This window comes from Colobus angolensis, unplaced genomic scaffold (genome assembly GCF_000951035.1).
Source record: "Colobus angolensis palliatus isolate OR3802 unplaced genomic scaffold, Cang.pa_1.0 Scaffold69, whole genome shotgun sequence".
In the NCBI taxonomy this organism is placed as follows: Eukaryota; Metazoa; Chordata; class Mammalia; order Primates; family Cercopithecidae; genus Colobus; species Colobus angolensis.
Genome location: NW_012120598.1, coordinates 4,896,615 through 4,916,044, shown reverse-complemented (window position 1 = coordinate 4,916,044; position 19,430 = coordinate 4,896,615). Strand labels below are relative to the sequence as shown.

The following is a 19,430-nucleotide window of genomic DNA, read 5'->3' as shown; positions in this document are numbered from 1 at the left end:
GAGGCAGAGCTTGCAGTGAGCTGAGATCTGGCCACTGCACTCCAGCCTGGGTGACAGAGCGAGACTCCGTCTCAAAAAAAAAAAAATAAGGAACTTTGTTCCTACCATTTTTGTTCCTACAATTTACAGAAAGTACTCTCGGAGTGTAGAATCGAATACTCTCATCCCTCCAAACAGTATGAAACACACTGTGGCTAAATTGAATGAACAAAAGCCATTTATTTTTTCTTTGCCTTCCTCTCAGTCGCCCTCATCAGCTAAGAGCTAGAGTCCCCTTCAGTTCTCTTGTGCCCTACACAGGGTTTCTCAACCTCAATACTACTGATACTTTGGGCCACATCATTCTTTGTGTAAGGTGCTGTCCTGTACATTGCAGAATGCGTAGCAACATGCCTGTCCTCCAACACTAGATGCCAGGAGCATCCTCCTAACAGGATTTATCTGCCTCTGCCTTCCAGTCCTACCTCTTTACTCTCTGGGCAAAGCTTCAGAGTACCTTGTCTGCTAGGAGTTAGTTAATTAATTCCCCACAAAACGGGCTTAATTAAATATATACTGGTTTGGCTAGGTGCAGTGGCTGACGCCTGTAATCCCAGCACTTTGGAAGGCCGAGGCGGGTGGATCACAAGGTCAGGAGTTCTAGACCAGTCTGGCCAATATGGTGAAACCCTGTCTCTACTAAAATACAAAAATTAGCTGTGCATGGTGGTGTGCCTGTAGTTCCAGCACATTGGGAGGCTGAGGCAGGATAATCACTTGAATCCAGGAGGTGGAGGTTGCAGTGAGCTGAGATCGTGCCACTGCACTCCAGCGTGGGCAACAGAGCAAGACTCTGTCTCAAAAAATAAATAAGATAAAGAAATAAATACTGGTTTTTAACCTGTAAATTCTTACAATAAATATAGCTTGATATTCATAAGATTTATGTTTCTTTAAATATGAATTAATATATTTAAACTTGTTTTTTGTTTCTTTTCCTAGGATTTCAAGCACACAAAATCCTTTATAATTTAAAGACTCCACTTTTGAGATACACCAAAACCACCGTTGTTACACAAATTATTAAACTATTATAAAACTCTGCTTTGTCTGACATTTGCAAAGAGGTACATGAGGAAATGAAAGTGGTATTTCATTTTAATTTTTATGACTACTAACTCACCTGAACTTGTTATTTTAAACAAATAGTTCTGTCCACACCTAAAAGACAGTCTGGCTTCTTGTGTCTGGACTAAGTTAAAAGAATCAAAATAGTTTGTAATATTCTGGGCTTTGGGAAATGTTAACCGCAGCCTAACTTCTAGAGAACATTACTAAAATGTAACATACTGATTGTGAAGTTAATCCACAGATCATGAAAATATAAATCAGACTCTGCGCAACAGTCTGATTTAGGGGGTCCAACAAATACTCTGACAGATGCAAAAGGAACCTCTGGTCTCATTTCTGCCAGACTCCTCTTGTCTCCCCTCATATCATCTTATTCCGATGCTCTTTCATCACTAACATACCCACAGAAAGGAGGAAGTGGGATGGGTCTTAGGCCCGAGGATTTACACTTAGTGTTTACTTCCATTCCTGAGAACTAAAAGCAACATCAAAAGAAATACCTAACGGCTGGAGCCCACAGGTGTGCACCACAGGATTCGCCTGGTGTGTGTCACTGATTTCTTCATTAAATGTAATTTTGACAGTCAAACACAAACCAAAGTGGCTTATTTCACCCCTACTGCTGCTTGCCACTGCTTCCTTCTTGTAAGATTTCTTTGAAGAGGATCAGTAACCTTGGCATCAGAACTCACCACTGGAGGCTACACAAGTTTGCAGATACCTTTCCCTGCAGGAGTGGTGACTTCACATCTTTCTGTCTCTAAAAATTGTGCAGTGACATTCCGGGTCAAGTTCCTTGGTCAGGGGTTGCCAATTCTGCTTTTGGAAAAGATATGGAGGGAAGAAGTAATTGTCTACAAGGAAGATGAGATGAAAAAGCTCACTGACTCCCTGCATCTGGTACCCCTCTTGATACATAGTGGGCATATGAGAAATGGTTCAAATGAAAAGTGGGTCTAATGTGGGTTTCTCAACTGATGAACCACAAAAGCCTCCAGCTACTATTACAATGTGAAAATTCCAATGATCCATTTACCAGAGCAGTTAGACTATGTTAAAAATGCATATCATCTGTAACTTCTTTTAATTACTGAATTGATATTACAAACAAAATATGGCTAGGGCATGTCCTGTTCTTCTGGGTAAATCTGGATGAAAAGGTCACTTGCTACCTTTGACAACTATGAACATGGTTAATCTTCTTTCTTTCTTTTCTTTTTTTTGAGACAGTCTCACTCTGTTGCCCAGGCAGGAGTGCAGTGGCACAATCTTGGCTCACTGCAATATCCGTCTCCCCTCTGCCTGCCAGGTTCAAGCAATTCTCCTGCCTCAGCCTCCCAAGTAGCTGAGATTACAGGCATGTACCACCACACCTGGCTAATTTTTGTAATTTTAGTAGAGATGGGTTTCACCATGTTGGCCAGGCTGGTCTCGAACTTCTAACCTCAAATGATCCACCCGCCTCAGCCTCCCAAAGTGCTGGGATTACAACCATGAGCCACCGCACCCGGCCGGTTAATCTTCTTTCAAAAGAATCTTCTCTTTCTACCCAACTGGCAAGGCAAATCCTCAGGATTCACTGAACAAATGGATTAAGCACCCACTGAGTGCCTAGCATGTGCCTGTACACCAGGCCACTGGGAAGATGCTCCCCCTTTGACTTAGCTGTGACGTTCTATGTCTCTCACCAGATCCCTTCCTGGAGGTCGGGCTTCTGTAACATGGCTCTGCCCTCAAAATCAAATTTTCACCACATGATCAGGGATCAGCAAATATTTTTTGTAAAGAGCCAGAAAGTAGATATTTTAAGTCATAAGGTCCTTGTTAACAACTACTTGACTCTGCCATTGTAGCACAAAGGCAGCCACAGCCAAAATAAGCAAGTGGTCATGTCTGTGTTTCAATAAGACTTTATTTACAAAAACAGCAGGCACAGACAAGATTTGGCCCACAGGCATAGATTCCCAACTCATAGTGGTGAAGGACAGAAAACAACACCTGTTTACAAGCTTTTGTAAGAAATCAGGCTAAATATTACCTGTTTTGGTTAGATTTCTTTGGTTTGAGGAATGCTTTCCTCTTGCATTGGCATGCCAAGAGGATAGATGACTCTGAAAGACGCCTCTTCAGACATACCTGTCATCACACGAGATCAACTTCTTCAGTTTAAATGACACAAATCCATATTGTGGAGGGAAAATATGTAGTGCCTTAGCTTCACTAATAGTTGTAAAACTTCTTTTGAAGACATCAAAGGCTAGAGGATTCATTTTATGCAGTGTGAACATCTAACACTCTGTGTCAAATATATATTGTATATTACCTTCAACTATTGTACTAGCTAGGTAACAATCCTTGTATAAAGAATGTTTTCTCCCACACAAAGGGCACAGTATTGAGCACTAATTTCCTAATTATTAAAAGTATGTATATGTATCTTTGGGTCACTGGTGTCCAGACTTGTATTTCCATTTGTGTTTGAGGAATTTGAACACTAACAATTGGTAAAATCCCATTGTAATTCTTACAGCATTTTGACTTTACTTTCTTGCAGTGAATTGTGTTGTGTAAAGATTAGGGCTTTAAAATCTTTATTAGCAAGCTTTGTTTTGTTTTCATTATTGTTGCTGTTGTAACTAGATTTAATTTATTTTTAGTTGGAGGTTTGACCTAACTAAATCTGGACCAATTGTTTTTCAATACAACTTTGCAAAGAACTTCCTTCATCCACAGGTGGCTTTGTTTGATTGAAGTCTACACTAATAAAAATAGCTGAACTTGTTAAACTTTTTAGCCCCATATAACAGTGCTGGGAAAGAGTCATCCACCTATTGTTATTCATAAAACCCAGGAAACTACACCCTCTTACCTTCTGTAGCTATAAGGCCAGCTGCTGGTTAGCTGTTTAAGATTAGAATCTCACCATCTCTGTTTGGATGGCTGCCAACTTCTCAAATGCTGAGAAAAATGCTCTGAAAATAAAAAGCAAAAACTATTTATTGAACACTTCATATATGTCAGAGGTGGGGATGGATGGGGGTGAGGATGTATAAAACCTCATTCATCTCAACGATACTATAAAGTGGGCAATGTCATCATTTTGCAGATGAGGAAACAGTTACTGACTTGCCAAGTTCACGGAGCTGAGGAGTGAGGAATCAGGGTCTGTGGGGACCCACATCAGTCTGATCCAGGATGTTTCACACACCATGTTTTTCTCTACCCCATGATTTCCTTTTAAATTCCTTGTTGCTATTGTTGAGATGAGGTTTTGCTCTGTCACCCAGGCTGGAGTGCAGTGCCGCAATCATGGCTTCCTACAGCTTCGACTTCCCAGGCTCAAGTGATTCCCCCAGCTCAGCCTCCCAAATAGGTGAAACCACAGGTGTGCGTCATGCCCAGGTAATTGTTTATTTATTATATTTTATTTTTGTAGCAGCGGGGTCTTGCCATGTTGCCAGGCTGGTCTCAAACTCCTAGACTCAAGTGTTCCTCCCTCTTCAGCCTCCAAAACTGCCGGCATTACTATAGGCCTGAGCCCGGTCCTTTTACTGATTGATTGATTGATTGACTGAGACGGAGTCTTGCTCTGTCACCAGGCTGGAGTGCAGTGGCGTGATCTCAGCTCATTGCAACCTCCAGGGTTCAAACAATTCTCCTGCCTCAGTCTCCCGAGCAGCTGGGACTATAGGTGTGCACCACCACACTTAGCTAATTTTTGTGGTTTTAGTAGAGACAGGGTTTCACCATGTTGGCCAGGATGGTTTCGATCTCTTGACTTCGTGATCTGCCCACCTCAGCCTCCCAAAGTGCTGGGATTACAGGCGTGAGCCACTGCGCCCGGCCAAGCCCAGTCCTTTTAAATTCTTGTTGTTATTCTCTGTCACCTTCCCTTCATCCTCAGTTATCTCTGGCCCCTCCATGGCCTTCCAGTCTCACTGCCAGACAAAATACCTTTTTGTCGTGCCTTCCCCCCAAACCAGTCTAAATATCACAATGGACCATTTCATTATCTTCCACTCTCCTGTCATTCTCCAAAGATGCCCAAATCTCTAATATTATTTTGAAAAATATTGAGGCTAACCAGGATGAATGCATTTAAATCCTATCACCACTACTGCCCCCTCCTATCTCTAAATCTCTCCATTCTTAGCCTCCTATTTACATTGACTACATCATTCATTGTCTTACTCGATTCTTCAGTCACTACTTTCACCCTTTTATCTCAGGCTTTCACTACTATCTCAACTTTTGTCTCCTGGGAACTTCTACCCTCAAGTACCCTCTCACAACATCAATCTCTTCAGTTCCAAAGGCTCCTTTTCCCTCTAATCTCTTCTTCCCCCTACCCCGTCCATCAGTTTGCCCCATTTCTCTCGAACCATGTCAACTCCCTTCTCCCTTCCCCTGGCTAAAACCCTTTCACTCTTCCTTTACCTAGTCTATCACAAAATCTAAACTCCTCAGCCTGGAATTCAAGGTTTCCCACCCATCACAGACATATCCCATCATATTGCCACAGCCTATGTATTCAGCTACATGTTCTACTAACTTCTTTGGTTGCCTTATGCACCCATTAAACTGAGCTATGGTCCTTTTATCTTAACCTGTTATTCCCCCTCCTCTATACATTTACTGATAATACCCCATCCACCTGGAATGCTAATTCTCCTAAACACAAGACTTGTATATTCTATCTACTCATTAAGAGACAGGTCAAATTCCACCCCCTCTAGGACAGCCTTCTCTCATTTCCCCTGCTGGAAAAGGTTTCTTTCTTCTCTGAATTTCCGTAACCCTTGATTCACTTACTGGTTTCTATCCCAGGATAGGAATGAACATGTTTGACACCCCTACCAATCTGGAAGCATTTTGAGAAAAGAACCATGTTTTACACAACCTTATAAGACCCAAATAATTTAACAGCATCTAACACGTGGTTGGCATTTAATAAGTGATAAATGAATTTTTAAAAATCAATGGAACACTTGTCAAAGAGCAAATTTAGTATTTAATTATAAAATTTCCCCATAAATTGTTAGAATATTAATGATTATATTCTGAAATATGTAATTATAATAGTTATCTAATATGTGAAGTTACAAAATTGTTCCATGAATGAAGGTTGGATGGAAACTATTTTTCTCATACCAGTCTCTTAGCAATTAGACATGAATTTCCACACAGTTCTTCAGAAGCTCTTCAAATATTTTTCCAACTTTAAAATTTTAAAATTTAATTTTCCATCTTCTGTTTTATCTTTTTGGAACACTTTTAGCATTAACAACTGGTTAAGAAATCCAAGGTAAACTAAAAGCTTTCATTTGTGATACTTTCAGTATTTTACTTTTCAATATATGCCAAGTTTTTACTTGACCAGGTTTGAAAAAATGTATTAAGACAAACTAGAGTGTAAAATGTCTTTTTACTTTCTACCAAGAAATGCTCTCAAAACAAGTAAAGAGTGTGTGTCAACAAAGAACCTGTTTAACTTCTTTGAGATTGAAAGCAGGCTGTTTCAAAGCTCCATTTCATGATCCCTTTATTTTCAACTTCAAGTGTGCTATTTATAAAGCTTCTTAAAGATGGTATAAAAATAGAGATTTACCAAGAGCTATAGTTGGAGTCCTAAAGTTGCTTATGTTTTTTTTTTTTTTTTTTGAGATAGAGTCTCGCTCTGTCACTCAGGTTGGAGTGCAGTGGCGCAATCTTGGTTCACTGCAGCCTCCTGGGTTCACGCAATTCTCATGCCTCAGCCTCCTGAGTAGCCAGGATTACTGGCACTGGCCATCATGCCTGGCTAATTTTTGTATTTTTAGTATAGACAGGGTTTTGCCATGTTGGCTAGGCTGGTCTTGAACTCCTGACCTCAGTGATCCACCTACCTCAGTCTCCCAAAGTATTGGGATTATAGGTGTGAGCCACCGCGCCCAGCCAACTTCTTAATTTTTCATTCTCAAACTTTCTTTCCAAGTATTTACTATAGAATTTAACTACTGTTAAATTGAAGTTACTGTAGGTTAAGAAACATTTTCTTTCTAAATTTTAGGATAACATATACCAAAGAGAATGAATAAGCATCTCTTTACAAAGATGCTATATTCATGTAACAGGATGTTAATTGGGACTTTCTCTGTTGCTCAAAGACTAAAAACAAGTATCCCACTTTCAAGGGAAAATGAAGGCTGGACGCAGTGGCTCACACCTGTAATGCCAGCACTTTGGAAGGCTGAGGTGGGAGGATTATTTGAATCTAGAAGTTTGAGAACAGCATGGACAACACAGTGAGACTGTCTCAAAAAATTGAAGAACTAGCTGGGTGTGGTGACATGCGCCTGTAGTCCCAGCTACTCGGGAGGCTGAGACAGGAGGATCATTTGAGCCCAGGAGGTTGAGGCTGCAGTGAGCTGTGATCACACCACTGCAACTTTAGCCTGGGCAAAAGAGTAACACTTTGTTTCAAAAAAAGAAAAAAAAAAAAGAAAATGAAAAATACATTGGGTATAAATACCCCTTCACTGTTCATGAAGAGACAGCTACCCTGAAATAATTACTCCAGTCCACCACTACTCATTACCCTTCACCTCATCACACAGTCCTTATAAGCTGAAGTGTGTATGGATGGATTTGGGATGGGAAGGAATGAGGGGACAGAAAGAGACAAAGAATGAGTTTGCTAAAGTCATAAGGAGTACTAGTCCCCAAGTCACCCCCAAGGGAAGTAAAGAGAATGTTTAAGAGAATCACTTGCAAAAACTGAAGGCACCTGCCAAGGAAACAGGAGCTATTTGAGCCGGTGGAAAGAGAGCTGGAAAAAAATATCAAGAAGAGGGGGAGGGCCAGGTGTGGTAGTGTGTGCCTATAGCGCCAGCTACTCTGGAGGCTGAATTGGGGGGATTGCTTAAGCCCAGGAATTCAAGGCTGCAGTGAGCTATGATCAAGCCACTGCCTGGGCAACAGAACAAAAGCCCATCTCTTTAAAAAAAAAAAAAAAAAAAAAAAAGGTGAGCGAAGGGGAGGATGGTGAAACATCTGTTTTCCCAAGATTTCTTAGTCAAGGACATGAGTGTCCCGTGGGTCCCGTAGGCACCATTGGAAGTAGCTGGCCTGGAGCCTTCTTGCCAGTGTCTCACCAGAGCAAACATCAGAAACAGTGTGTACTTACCCTTCCAGTGGGAGCTAAGGGGAGTCTGGAAGGGAGTAGGAGTGAATCTGCTATTTAAGAGAAGGGAATATGTACGACTGGGAAGACCTCCTCGGCCACAGGGCCCCCCACAAGAACTCATACATGCACCTTACTAGAGAGCTAGCATTTGGAAGGCTGCTACTACCCCAGGAGCAGCAACAATCAGAGAAACAGTAACAGCCAAAAACAAACAAAAAAAGCCTACACTGAATGTTAAATAAGTAAAAATTGCCTAGCCTTCTTGGGTTACTATTAAAGGTAGTGCTATGTAAGTAACACACATGACCCTTTCTAGTTCTCCTTACCTCTCCTCAATTCAAATTTCCTCTTCGTATAAGGACACCAGTCAGATAGGATTAAGACCTACCCTAAAGGTCTCATTTTAACTTAAAGTCCCTATCTCCAAATCGTCACATTATGAGGTAGTGGAAGTTGGGCTTCAATTCAATCAAAGTATGAATTTTGGGGAAACACAATTCAGTTCATAACACCAGGCAAGGGGGAAAATAGTCATTTTAGATAACCACAAGCCTGAGATCGTTTGTCATAATCACATAAAGTGGTTCTGAATGGTTAAGTGCAGGACAAGGAGTGACCTGGCAGGCTGAAGTGCTGCACAAAGGCCAGCGTTTGCAGGGTTGGAGCAGTCTAGCCAAAAAGAGGAAGGGACTCCTTCCAAAATGAGGAAGATGAAGCCTTGGTTAAGATCCCTGACTCACAGCACCACCAGAGGTTCAGCCTGAAAACAGGGAGTGTTTGCCTGACCAAAATTTAAATGTAAATGTACAGCCCTGTAATATAGGGCATGAGAATAGGATGCTTCCTACAGTCAAACAGAACCCTGTTTCAATAATGAACAAAGAGACTGGGATATTCAAGCAATTCTACAGTTGTGAGACAAGTAAAAAAGGTGTGAATGAGATAAGTATGTGTTAGCTGATAAAAGGTAAAATTCAGCTAAACTCTGAAAGAAGAAGGAGGTAAAGAGACAGGGAGAGGAAACATATGCAGAAAAGGTCAGTTTGTTCTCTACTGACTGGCAGTTCCAGCTGACACAAGACGGCTTTGCAGCCACAGGTGGGTGGAGGAGAGCTGTTTCAGGGTAGGTTAGAGGAAGACCCTGGGCCAACTAGACTTCCACGATTACCTTTAGATAGTGCCATAATTAAATACCCGATTCTCTGTTCCAACGCCTGCAATTATTTAAGTAAAAGTAGTTCAACTGCTCTGTCACTGCTTAGCCACATTTGAAGAAAAGTGGGCTGTTTCTTCCTACTGTACTGCCCTCCCCAATTCCTTCTCTACACAGCATTATTAATCGTATCTACATAATTAGGAAATATCTGTAGATCTTTCAAAAAGGTATTCCCTAGCAGGTTTTGCCTTCAGCTACAGTATGCCATAATAAAAATCTATTCTTTGGCCCAGGCACAGTGACTCAAGCCTGTAATCGCAGCACTTTGGGAGGCCGAGGCGGGTGGATCACCTAAGGTCAAGAGTTTGAGACCAGCCTGGCCAACGTGGTGAAACCCTGTCTTTACTAAAAATACAAAAATTAGCCAGGCATGGTGGCGCACACTTGTAATCCCAGCTACCAGGGAGGCTGAGGCAGAAGAACTGCTTGAATCTGGGCAACACAGCAAGACTCCATCTCCGAAAAAAAAAAAAAAAAGAACACTGTTGGCTTCACACTTTTACAGAAAATCTTAAAGATTTATTAAAGACCTATATTTAACACATATCAGAGATATTGTCAAATACTAATAAGACATGGCTGTTTTTCCTTTAAAATTTACTTTTTTGTAAGCCTGATTTTGACCATTAAATTTTTTTTTTAAATAACTTTCTTGAGAGCCAGTTACAGTCACTAAAATTTTGACCATGTCTGATATAACACTTAACTAGAATGTATCTGTTGGAACTCTTCTTATTAGGACAAAACAACACCATATAGTTTACTCTTTTAAAGTAAGTTCCTTTATAGAACCCCATTCATCCCTAACTTTCCCTCATCAATCTGAACAGAATTGTAACATACACTGTGACCTGCAAGCAAAGATGAGGGACCTGGGTTACTAGGAGAAAATTAACATTTGAGGAGATCAAAGTTAAAACACAATAGATGTTCCAGGACATATAAAAAAATTACACTCAGATTTCTGAAAAAGCTATGACAAAGAATTTATAAACCATTTCTTCATGTTCTAAAGGAAGGGTAACATCCCTCCACGACAAGCAGGGTTACGGGCAGGTTGTGCCCAATTTATCCAAGGTCTTCATCTGCTTAATTATAACCAAATGAAAGGATCTAAAAACAACCCTAACACACAGAACTTAACTCATCAAGAACACACTCAACATCACCAAATAATTTATTTGGACTCAGAATTAAAAGAACATTTGACAGTTATGTAATGCATGTTTATTCTGAAACATCTAACTAGTTGTACAGCTAACCCATGACAAATTACCAGATTAATTTTACTTTATTTCTTCAGGCCTGGGGTTTTTCAATGACTTCAAATTTGGGATCTAAGAAGAAGGGAAAAAAGGGTCAAGCTTAGCTATACTGCAGTAAAATGGATTATGTAAAATGCTCAAGATTTAACTCATCAATCTTCTGATTTTTTTAGTAAATATCTGTTTGTAAACATTTACATAGAAATATAGCTAAACATTTATACAACACTTTCTATGTGCCACGCATTCCATTAATCGACTTTGCATATATTATGTCATTTAACTACGTATGTGGAAGATACTATATTTCTCTCCAACTGTCAGATGAGGAAACATGCACCAGTTAATTACTCAAGATTACCCAGCTGAAAGTGATTGTCAGGATTCAGGATCAGGCAATTCAATTTCAGATCCCCACCATTTAATCGCTACGTTATGTGATTTCCTACACTGCTCTTATTCTAATGGCAAACATTTAGCTGGCAGCTTCTCAGGCACACATCATGGTCCTAATAAATTCACATGTTAACACTGTCATTCGATTCTCTAAAAATCCAAGTAAGGGTAAATATTCTTCACTTATCCCCCACAAGAATGAATCTGTGATTTACAAGATGTACCTTCAAATTTGAAGGTGGGAAATGTATTCATGTCTGCTTTACCAAACATTTGCTTGAGCTTAAAAAGCTCCTTCTCCAGCTCTTGCTGATACTCTGGACCGGTATCAACAGGTCTTCCAGATGTCCTGTTAAGTAAATGAGCAAACAAAAATTAATTTTATGTACTAGTTTACTAAAACAAAATCACTCTTCACCACATTTCAATAGATCTTTTTTTTTCTTTTTTAAGACAGAGTCTCGCTCGGTTGCCAGGCTGGAGTGCAGTGGCGTGATCTTGGCTCTCTGCAACCTCCGACTCCCTGGTTCAAGTGATTCTCCTGCCTCAGCCTCCCGAGTAGCTGGGACTACAGGCACATGACACCACGCCCAGCTAATTTTTGTATTTTCAGTAGAGAGGGGGTTTCACCATGTTGACCAGGATGGTTTTGATCTCCTGACCTTGTAATTCGCCCGCCTCGGCCTCCCAAAGTGCTAAGATTACAGGCGTGAGCCACCACACCCGGCCAATAGACCTTTTTAAAGCATTCATGTAGTCGAAGAAAAAGCTTCAGAAAGAAAAGAAGTATTTCCACTTCAATTTCAATTCAAACTATTTTATTATGATGAGGTTTCACATAAATGAGGTAACCTCAAACAAATCTCTAAAATTCAAGGTTTCTTAGTATCACAGACACTAAGTCAGAATTTCTCAGGGTCTAAGTTGCAATAAGGTGTATCGTTAAGTCTACGGGCTCTGGAGTCAAAGACTGGTTCTGTTTGAGTGTAAGTTCAACTATTCAGCCACTGTGTAAACCTGAGCAAGGCACAGAGCCTCTAAATTTTAGTTGCCACATCTAAATATGAAGTTCCTACCAAACAAGGGTGTAAATGCACACATACCTCTAAGCACAGTGCCGGGCACACAGTGAATACTCAATTATTATCTACTATTATCATTTGCTTTAAGTCAGTCATCACTAAATGGCTTTTAAAGAACTTAGTAACTTAAGTTTCTACAATAGGGGTCCTATTAAAGAAGCAAATTATTTCCTACCCTCAGATATTTTGCAATTTAGAAGAAAAAAATTACATGTTTATAAACATTTATGCTGTAAAGGAGTGATGTGGTGAGCTTCAAAGACATGGTTTAACAAAAAGCTATTCAAGTTGAGGAAGAGATTACTTTTGCAAAGCTAATCAGGGAAAATTTCATTTTAAAAAGGTGGCATTTGAGAAACATCAAGCATTCGGGGCCAGTGTTTATTTTGAGACCTTCCAAGATAGAAAAAGCAAAGACATAGAGGTGGTAAAGGATTGGCTATATGCAGGGAATGCTAAGGAGTCTAGATGGAAAAATCAGCAAACCCCAGATCATGGGAGGCCTGGAATGTTAAGCCTGGGGGTTTGTATTTTATTTACTAAGCAATAAAATGACAAAATTAGATGTGTGCAGTTTGGGAAAATAAATATAGCATCATGGACCAGCAGCAGGGCCAACTGGGTCTAATTAATTCTTTGAAGAAATTCTTCTGTTTTTGTTGTAAATATTACTGCCTACCTAGCAATGAACAATATTCTAAATGTAAAAAAATGTACACGTGAAAATTCCTTCAAGGGTAATAACATTTTTACATGTCTATGATCATAACATGTCTATGATCAAAGAGTATAGAGTCTTATTTAAGTTAGGAGAACGTGCACAAAAAAATACATAGGTGGCTCCAATTTAAGAACTTGTTAACAATGTTTCTTGTTAGAGATCCAATTTTCTTTCAGATTAGCACTGTCCAATAGAACTTTTTGTGATGTTAGAAATACTCTGTCTGTGCTGTCCAATGTGGTAGCCACTAGCCATATGTGGCTACTGAGCGCTAGAAATAGAGCTAACATGAATGAGAAAATGAGAAACTGAATTTATATATACACTTAATTGTAATTAGAATTTGAATAGTCTCATGGATAATGGCAACTGAAATGGACAGTGTGGTTCTAAATAGATCCTTCAACTAGATACTTTAATACTGGTTACTGATGGATGATGGCTATTTTAACTTTAATATGCACTCTTGTGATAAAAAGAGGCCAGAAGTCATCTACCTCCTCGACTGAATGTAAGTCTTGCTATTTATCTTGTTTATTACTATATCCCTAGGCTCTCACATGGTGACTGGGACAAAGTAGTCACTCAGAAGACACTTGTTCATTTCACTAGCAAATACTAGGCACTGAATCATTTAATTTTTATAACATCCTATGAAATGGGTAAGTACTATCATCATGCCCATTTTAGTATGAGAAAACTGTCCCACAGAAGGTAAACCTGCCCGAGGTCATAGAGCTCATTAGTGGCAGTGCTGGATGCCAGCCCAGGGTCTATCCTCAGAACTCTCCGTGTGTGTGTTTGCACAAACCAATCAATGACCCACACACAAGACTCCTTAGATTTCGGGTACACCTAATAATTCACTTCTCACTAGAGAAGCTTTTCAGGACAGTTAAATGATGCAAACAGCATCAATACTATAAGGTAACACCACATTTGGACAGAAGACACTCAAAATTCCCTGACGAGTCCTACACATCTGGTTACTTCATAGTATGATTTTTGGCAAATTCTAACTGTCAGCCTTGGTTTTCTCATATATAAAACTGGGGTAACATCTATAGGGTTGTCAAAGTAACTTACTACATTTAATTACTACATTTTACTAGTAACTTACTACACTCTAATCCCTTCACTATCTCTCCTCAGTTTTGGCAATAATAACACCTTTGTTAGTTACCTCGCCTCAAAGTCAGTTTTCTTTTATTGTTCCCTCTCTTCTTCCTCTCCAACAGCTCACCAAAACCAGTCATCAGTGTTTCAATGTCTTGACTCTGTCACTTTTACATTACCACTGCTATAAAGTGAAGGTTCTCATCAACTAATGCTTAGGTTACATTTTGCTAACATGTCTATCTTTGCTCTCTTCCCATTTCCAACCTTTCAATACCCTGGTTAAAATTATCCTCCTAATTCAGAGTAATCTTCTTCCATCCCCAGTCACGTTCAGAAAGCTTTAATTTCTCACGAATGTCTACCACATATCTTACTTTCTCAGTCTACAATCAAGGCCTTCCATCATCCCTCATTCTAACCCTATACCATCCTTACACTCTTCATATACCCTATACTTCAGGGAAACAGAATTATACCATTTACCAAATCTATTTTGTGCTTTCTAGTTTTCATGCTTTAGTTCACACCATTCTTTCCTCCTAAAAGATCCTCTCCTCCTACCCTCATTTATCTGTTCTAAAGATACACTGATCTTTAGAACCTAAACTCCTGGGTTTACTGTCTACTGAAGGCCTCCTGCGGGTTTGAGAACCATTTCATGCTACAAGCAAAATCATGTAAGTAAATTCTTCACGTTTGTTTCTTTAAACTGGGAAGATGATCCACAGTTGTCCATGAGATTCTCAAGAGGGATGAATACCCAAACAATGCCTTCCAAAAGCCTCTAAAATGCCTCTAGCTGGAAAGGAGTATTCTTTCCTATGAACTCCCCAAGCACTCAACGTTTCCCTATCTTAGCCCCTAACTCATTTTACCTTATATTGTATTTATTTGCTTACTAGCTTTCCACTCCCGTCAGACTTTAAGAATATTGTAAAAATGCCCTGTGGCCCATCACAGTTAACAGCCAAGTGCTTTACACACAGTAGACAACTATATGAAAGAAAATGAAACTATGAATTGATGCACATCCCTCTTCCTAAGATTTGGGCTTTGGACCTGATGACGGCTAAGGCGGTCATTCATTTCCAAAACTAGGGTTCTACAATTGTTTTTCTTGGACTTACATTATGTCATTTCAGAGTCTTTTGTCCTTTAATATATATTCTCAGAGATCTATAACTATGGAAACAGCATTTTAAAAAAAAGAGCTGTGCTTATACATTTCTCTCAAATTACGAGCTCACAGAAAGGCCACTAAATTGAGGGCTAAAATATACTTTGATAATACATTTTTCCCCAGTTAGTTTTATAATCTTAGACTAATCAATGTCTAAGGGAGTTACTTCTTTCAAACTTAGCTGCTAAATGATTTCCAAGACCTTCTGTATTTCTGTGAATTGATGTGGTTTATAACATATGACATTACAGTAAGGATATATTTTAAATGGCAATAGATTTAATAGGATTTTCCCTTATAACTAGTACGAAGAAGATAGTTTACAACTTAAAAAAATCAAGATCTTTACCTTCTTTTTTGAGGGCACCTAATGAACCTCTGTGTCACAGATGAGCTCAGTGAAGGTCTGACACTTTCAAATACCACGTCATTTTTTATTGCCACCTTGGAACTTGCATACTTTGAATATTTATATTTACACTGTAGTTATTTATTCACTTACTGTCGCTTAGATTTGTATTCTCTAATCTTGTCCACAAAGAGTTTCTGTACAGGATCAAGTTCCTTATTAAATGCCACTGCTGTAACACCAATGTTCCTCCGCAAATGGACTGAGACTGCTGACCGAATGACAGAGGAGAACCTGAAGAGCCTCTGAAGAATCATGCTGATTCTGTTACTGAAAACAAGCATCAGAAATGTTAATATACTTACTAGAAATCACCTCTAAATATATCATGAGATTCAAATTCTACTAATTGCTACAGAATTATATCATATCAGATCTCAGTCTATACCTGACCAGAGTTCCCTTCTCCTCCTCATTCCCCATTGCAAGATTTTTAGGTCTTAACCAAAAGTCCCTGGGATATAGGAACAGTTAGAAACTCAGGCCTGAAGCTTCATCAGGGTTAGAGCACAAAATGTGAGGTAAGGTATTTCTTCTCCCTTGAACTTAGTCTTGGATCAGAGAAAACAGCAGAGGTAGACTGTTGCAACACTGTCCACTCCTAACAGGAAAAACACACTGGTCCCCAAACTGATGTACAAGGTTTCCCATGCCTCAGCCAGGCATGATAACCTTAAAGTGTGGACTTCTCAGGCCCATAGAGGGAGAAACTGCTCTGTCCGTTACAACAGGATCCAGTCATTTAAGAATACTGTAACAACTAAATCAAAGTCCAGAAGAACCAGCAAAGAAAAACAGCAGCCAGACCAAATGAGCTGTGCATGACATGGGGGAGGGTCTGGCAGTCCAATTTTATCAGTGAAATAAATTGGTGAAGGAGATGAAAGTCTGAACTTTATAAATAAGGACTTATGGCCAGGTGCTGTGGCTCATGCCTGTAATCCCAGCATTTTGGGAGGCCGAGGCGGGCAGATCACCTGAGGTCGGGAGTTCGAGACCAGTCTGACCAACATAGAGAAACCCTGTCTCTACTAAAAATACAAAAATTAGCTGGGTGTGGTGGGGCATGCCTGTAATCCCAGCTACTCGGGAGGCTAGGGCAGGAGAATCGCTCGAACCCGGAAAGCAGAGGTTACAGTGGGCTGAGATCATGCCATTACACTCCAGCCTGGGCAACGAGAGCAAAACTCCGTATCAAAAAAAAAAAAAATAAACAAAATAAAAAATAAGGACTTAAAGGCTTTCGAATCCCGAGACTTCCTTAAGCTAAAATATATTATTTTCTAACTAAAACATTTCAGTAGAGGACAATCCCTGTTGAGATTTACTTTAGCGATTTAAAGATCAAATGCAAAAAGTATTCCAAATTACAACAAATAGGTGCAAACAGGAATTCTAGAAGAAAAGGAATAAAGAGGGCAAGCGCGGTGGTTTGTGTGTGTAATCCCAGCACTTTGGGAGGCCAAGGCAGGTGGATCACTTGAGGTCAGAGGTTTGAGACCAGCCTGCCCAACATGGTGAAACTCCATCTCCACTAAAAATACAAAAATAGGCCGGGCGCGGTGGCTCCAGCCTGTAATCCCAGCACTTTGGGAGGCCGAGACAGGCGGATCACAAGGTCAGGAGATCGAGACCATCCTGGCCAACCCGGTGAAACCCCATCTCTACTAAAAATACAAAAAACTAGCTGGGCGAGGTGGCGGGCGCCTGTAGTCCCAGCTACTCGGAAGGCTGAGGCAGGAGAATGGCGTAAACCCGGGAGACGGAGCTTGCAGTGAGCTGAGATCCGGCCACTGCACTCCAGCCTGGGCGACAGAGCAAGACTCTGTCTCAAAAAAAACAAAAAAAATACAAAAATAAGTTGGGCGTGCTCGCATGCCCATAATCCCAGCTACTTGGGAGGCTCAGGCAGGAGAATCGCTTGAACTCAGGAGGTGGAGGTTACAGGGAGCCCAGATCACACCACTGCACTCCAGGCTAGATGACAGAGCAAGACTCCATCTCAAAAGGTTAAAAAAAAAGGAGTAAGAGACCATAAATAATTAGAAGAATACATTTTTCTCAGATCAAGGCTGAATCTATAAATTGACAGGGCTTGCCAAACCCCATATTGGAACGGTGACAAAATGCTCACAATGCACTACAGCCTGGTAAAATTTCTGAATCTTTTTTATTTTTGAGACAGGGTCTCAGTCTGTTGCCCAGGCGGAACACAGCTCATTACAGCCTCGACCTCCTGGACTCATACAATCCTTCCACCTTAGCCTCCCAAGCAGATGGGAGCACACTTGTGTGCCATCACACCAGGCTAATGTTTACCTTTATTTTTTTGTAGAGACGAGGTCTTGCCATATTGCCCTGGCTGGTAAAATTTCTGAATCTTCAAGTGAAAACCTGATATGCTAACATGCTTCCATGCCCTCCCCAAATTTCCTAATGACAATACCAGTCATCATCACGTTGACACTGGACTTCGACTAGGTCATAACAGGACTAGTGGAAGTATACAAACTATGTTATTGGTCTAAAGTAATACAGAAATTAGATATAAGTATTTAGAGGTCAGGCGAGGTGGCTCATGCCTGTAATCCCAGCACTTTGGGAGGCTGAGATGGGAGAATCACTTGAGGCCAGGAGTTCGAAACCAGCCTTGCCAACATGGGGAAACCCCGTCTCTACAAAAAAAAAAAAAATTAGCCAGGCATGGGCACACCTGTCATCCCAGCTACTCCTGGTGAGGCTGAGGCAGGAGAATCACTTGAACCTGGGAGGTGGAGGTTGCAGTGAGCCAGGATCACACCACTGCTCTCCAGCCTGGACTACAGAGCAAGAGCCTGTCTCAAAACAAAGAAACTAGAAATAAGCATTTAGAAACTCAGAACGACTCAAGAGGTAATTTGTTTGCTGAATGTAAAAATAAAAAAATTAGAGCTTATGAACCGGGTGTGGTGGTTCATGCCTGTAATCCCAGAACTTTGGGAGGCTGAGGAAGGAGGATTGTTTGAACTCAGGAGTTCAAGACCAGACTGGGAAACATGGAGAGAACCTGTCTCTAAAAAGTTAGATGTTGTATTTTAAGTGACTTCATTGTTTTGTTTTTTAAATTTCATTTCTTGTGTAATTCATTTTCACTGTATTCAAAAGTGTCCACAAGAGCGGGTGTGAGAATGGCCCTTTACCACTGAGAGTTTGAGAAGCACTAGCTAGAAAACTGTAGAGTAGCACAGTAGTTCTCAAAATGGGGTTGGGGGTGGGGGAAGAGGTGAGATTTTTCTCTCCATGGAGACATCTGGCAATGTCTTTAGACATTTTTGGTTGTTCTCACCAAGCTGAGTGCTACTGGCCTATAATGAGTACAAAGCCAGGAATGCTGCCAAACACTCCATAACGATAATAACAGCCCTCTCACCCACAAGAATTATCTGGTCAAAATGTCAATAATGCCAGGGTTGACAAACTCTGGAATGGCATGTAAAAATTATCAAAAGAAATCCTACAATGAGCCAGGTGCAGTGGCTGGTGCCTGTAATCCCAGCACTTTGGGAGGCCAAGGCAGGAGGATCACTTGAGCCCAGAAATTCAAGACCAGCCTAGGCAACACAGTGTGACCTCATCTCTAAAAAAAAAAAAAAACAGCCAGGTGTGATGGTGGGTGCCTATAGTCCCAGGTACTTGGGAGGCTGAGGCAGGATCACTTGAGCTTGGTAGGTAGAGGCTGCAGTGTGCTGTGATTGTACCACTGCATTCCAGCCTAGGTTACAGAGTGA

General features: G+C 40.5%; 2 protein-coding genes across 17 annotated transcripts in view; one reads left to right on the top strand and one right to left on the bottom strand.

The window, feature by feature from the left end:
- Positions 1–3,881, top strand: part of JAM2 (junctional adhesion molecule 2) — an 80,300-nt gene extending 76,419 nt beyond the window's left edge. For 2 of the 3 annotated variants that reach the window (XM_011926521.1, XM_011926520.1), the window contains one exon: positions 982–3,881. In XM_011926521.1, the coding sequence (XP_011781911.1) occupies positions 982–1,014 (33 nt within the window). In that variant the 3' untranslated portion in view covers positions 1,015–3,881. Of the gene's footprint in view, positions 1–568; positions 916–981 lie in introns of those variants that run through there. The other variant, XM_011926518.1, reaches the window with a different exon arrangement.
- A 6,769-nt stretch (positions 3,882–10,650) lies between these two features.
- Positions 10,651–19,430, bottom strand: part of ATP5J (ATP synthase, H+ transporting, mitochondrial Fo complex, subunit F6) — an 11,531-nt gene continuing 2,751 nt past the window's right edge. For 7 of the 14 annotated variants that reach the window (XM_011926506.1, XM_011926501.1, XM_011926507.1 and 4 more), the window contains 3 exons: positions 15,757–15,927; positions 11,377–11,501; positions 10,651–10,828 (listed from right to left, as the gene is read on the bottom strand). In XM_011926506.1, coding sequence (XP_011781896.1) covers positions 10,791–10,828; positions 11,377–11,501; positions 15,757–15,920 — 327 coding nt within the window. In that variant the 5' untranslated portion in view covers positions 15,921–15,927 and the 3' untranslated portion in view covers positions 10,651–10,790. Of the gene's footprint in view, positions 11,502–15,756; positions 15,928–19,430 lie in introns of all 14 variants that reach the window. The other 7 variants (XM_011926504.1, XM_011926505.1, XM_011926503.1 and 4 more) reach the window with 4 other exon arrangements.